This window comes from Lolium rigidum, chromosome 4 (assembly GCF_022539505.1).
Source record: "Lolium rigidum isolate FL_2022 chromosome 4, APGP_CSIRO_Lrig_0.1, whole genome shotgun sequence".
In the NCBI taxonomy this organism is placed as follows: Eukaryota; Viridiplantae; Streptophyta; class Magnoliopsida; order Poales; family Poaceae; genus Lolium; species Lolium rigidum.
In genome coordinates this window covers 236,732,859-236,736,154 of record NC_061511.1, presented here as the reverse complement: position 1 = coordinate 236,736,154, position 3,296 = coordinate 236,732,859, and the positions used below count along the sequence as shown (strand labels likewise).

General features: G+C 54.5%; 1 protein-coding gene across 1 annotated transcript; it reads right to left on the bottom strand.

The window, feature by feature from the left end:
* Nucleotides 1–804: 804 nt before the first annotated feature.
* Nucleotides 805–2,148, bottom strand: LOC124708870. The gene has a single exon (XM_047240508.1). The coding sequence runs from the start codon at nucleotides 2,146–2,148 to the stop codon at nucleotides 805–807; it is 1,344 nt and encodes a 447-aa protein (XP_047096464.1).
* Nucleotides 2,149–3,296: the final 1,148 nt, after the last annotated feature.

The following is a 3,296-nucleotide window of genomic DNA, read 5'->3' as shown; positions in this document are numbered from 1 at the left end:
CAATCCGGCCTTCGTGATATTTCCCGCCTCTGATTCACCATGGACTAGATGTCATCTTATGGCAACACTGAACAACACTGAACAGAGCTTCGCACCGCTCCCTCTAGCACCAAACGGTCGGAAGAACTACTTGGATTATGCAAGGAAGAAAATGGAAATCGCAGCACGCATTGGTTTGATTCCCCAACCGAGCCTAGAAGGAGGAAACCAAGGGGCAATAGTGAACTCAGTTGACAGAGGCAATGCCATGAGCAAAGAATGGCCTCTCGTGCTGGACTGCTAATAACATAACTCCCTTAGCTGAGCATTTGAACTACCGCAATTTCTAGCCTCTTTCTTCACTTGCTTTTGTTTGATCGTTACCAAACTAATTGGGCCTGAGCTTGGATGTCATGACCAAAAGAAGTCGATGCACAAGGTGGGGAAAAGGGGAAGCGAAGTCTGCAATAGTGAGACGAGAGAAGCAATGCCGTGAGCAAAGGATGGCCATGGCCTCGTGCTGGACATAGCACCCTTAGCTGAACATTTGAACTACCGCGAACTTTGGATGTCGTTGCTGAGTTCAGCTTAGTTGGATTCTTGGATGTATGGCACATGTATTCTGTACTCTACTATGATGGGTTCACCAGTTAGGTTGTATGGATCTTGTCTTAAAAAAAGTACAGTATATGGAGCTTCTCAAGACAAGATACTGGCATACTGCCCCTGTAGACTCATCAACATATAACTAGAGAAGCACGACAATTCAATGGAGTAACAAAATGCAGAACACGGCTTCGTGTAGAAACTAGGAAAGCAGGGCCATCACTTTTGCAGATCATGTATCCGTACCCGCCGTGGCCTGGCGCCATGATCGACGACCTTGGCCTGGTGACTGGACCAGCAGGGAGACGGAGCCTGCTGCTTCGTCCTGAGCTGCTGCACATGGATCCCGAGGAACGACGTTGTCGGAGGCTTGTTCGACACGGACGGCAATGTCCGCGAGAGCCAGGACTCTGTCGGCATCTTCGGCGACGGCAATGCGAGCAGCGCCGGCGGCTGCGCCCGAGCCCGCACGGTGGTGGCTTCACGGTTCTCCCCGATCTTCTCCTCCAAAAGCGGCGGTAAGCAGTGGCCGATGGATGTCTTCCCGCCGCTGGGTAGCCGTCCGCGTTTCAGAGGCGGCAGTGGCGACGACGCGGCACTGCCGTCGGTTCTGTCGAGGACCAGGAGCAGACCGAGATGGGTGGCCTTGGGATGGACGACGCCTCCTGGTTGGCCGTTGTAAAGTCCGCGCACTGTCATGTCCAGCTCCGATGCCACGGTGGCGACCTGTCTGAGGCTGCACGCACGATCCGATCGCACTAGGCGCGCTAGTGAGCCTACGTGCACCTCCTCCCAGGTACGCTGCGACACGGAAAGACTTCTTACCATGCCGGCATCGTGTTCAGGGCGGCGCTGCGGCAGGAGTGGGTTCGTCTCGCGCTGGCATGATCTGCCGAGATCAGACAGGAAGCGCCGCGCGCCTCGGCCGTGCCTGCTGACGGCATGCGCCGGGTTGAGGATCTGGGCGCACCGCGTCGGGAGCAGCCCGCATTTCCTCCTGGACGCGAAACCCGCCGTGCTGTGCGCGTCCCCCTCGTCCTCGCCACCACCTTGTTCGCTCGTGTTAGTAGGCTGCGCCTGCGCGTGGTTGACCGGCGGGTGTTCGACGGGGGCCCGCCTTGGCAAGCTGTCGCCGTCGCCGTCGCCGTCGCGGGCGCGCGTGTTCGCTGCGCCGGCCTTTTCCTTACGGAAGGCGCACTGTTCCTTGGCTGCCAGCAAGAAGCGGTCCATCATGATGCTGGCGCCGCGGGCGGCTGGGGAAACCGTGACCGTCGCGCCGGCGGCGTCGCTGAGGCCGGCGACGCTGCAGTTCACGGTGTAGCAGCTGTCGGCCCGGGAGAGCGCGTCCGAGGACCGCGCGGCCTCCTCCGGCTCGGGAAGGAGCGGCGGCGCGCGCCGGATGATCGTGCGGACGCTCTTGGGGCAGCCCGGCCACCGCTCCCACCCGAACGGCACGCCTCCGAGCGTGGCATCGTCGTCGCGTTCGCCAGGCCGCCTCCCGGCGTGGCGCCGCACGGATAGCAGCGGCGCGGCGAGGTCGATGCGCTTGCTCGCGTCGGCCATATAGCTACCCACTGCTGTACCAGTACCACTCGGAGTGACAGTGTGAGTGACCTCGCCGATGCATTCCGACCCCCGATTAAATAAAACGCAGTAGCTAGCCTCTTGGATCGACCCGCTCAATCAAGGAGATGGATTGCTCTTATTGCATCAGTGACAGGACGTGGCCAGATATGATTATGACCAGCTAACCGAACGGGCATGTTGCAATTCTTATGAGCTATAGCCCACATGATCAGTACATGATCGAGGGTAACACCGTTACAAGATTCGCCCTGTACGTGGTTGGAATTGGAACAGGGTGAAGACTGAAGAGATTGGTCGATTTGGTCCTGACCTTGATGACATGACGCGAGCGAGGAGGTCGTAACAACCGGTAGGTGACATTTTCCATTTTGTCGGCTGGAGACGGTACCGATAGTAGGACGCAGTAGACGCACGGTCATGGTCGTCAACTCGTCTGACACTTTGAGAGAGATGATGCACCTTCTTCGTCATAGTTCATTCTCCTCCTGGTCCTGGTCTGATCTACTATAGCTACTCCAACACCACTTGTAGACGTGCTTTAATTTAGGTGGCCTCAGTTTTTTGCATCCAAGCTGTAGTGTAGTGTGCATCTATGTAGCCAACGAACTCTGATCTGTCGTGCATCGTTCATTTCTTGTTTTGCATTCAAGGACACATCTACACCTCTTGCCAGCTAATACTCCTACCAATTATGTTTTTTTTTTATAGAAGTAGGAAATCTAGTTAGGGACAGTGCCCATCTTTGCCCTTTCACACGATGGCCTATACTGCACCTCAAAGTTTAAATCAGTTAACCTCTCATACAATTACCAGTGATCCTTGGTAAGTTTCTCTCCAGAGTGTTTCAAAACAATATCCTATTTCAAAATGTTTTGATCGATTATTTTCCATCACCACGAGCTACAAGGTTAGATGACTATGACCACCACATTAAAAGTGAAGGACAATTCCAACTTTCCACATTTTGCTCAATGACGAAACAAACCGGAATGAAGGGAGTAATAAAATCTAGGGATTATTACTCCCATTTTTTAGTTGTACTCAGTTTTCCCCACGCTCCAAATTTTTGCTCACTTTTCCCCACTTTCTTAGCTGAAACTCTCACAAATGCTGTTAGCGGATGT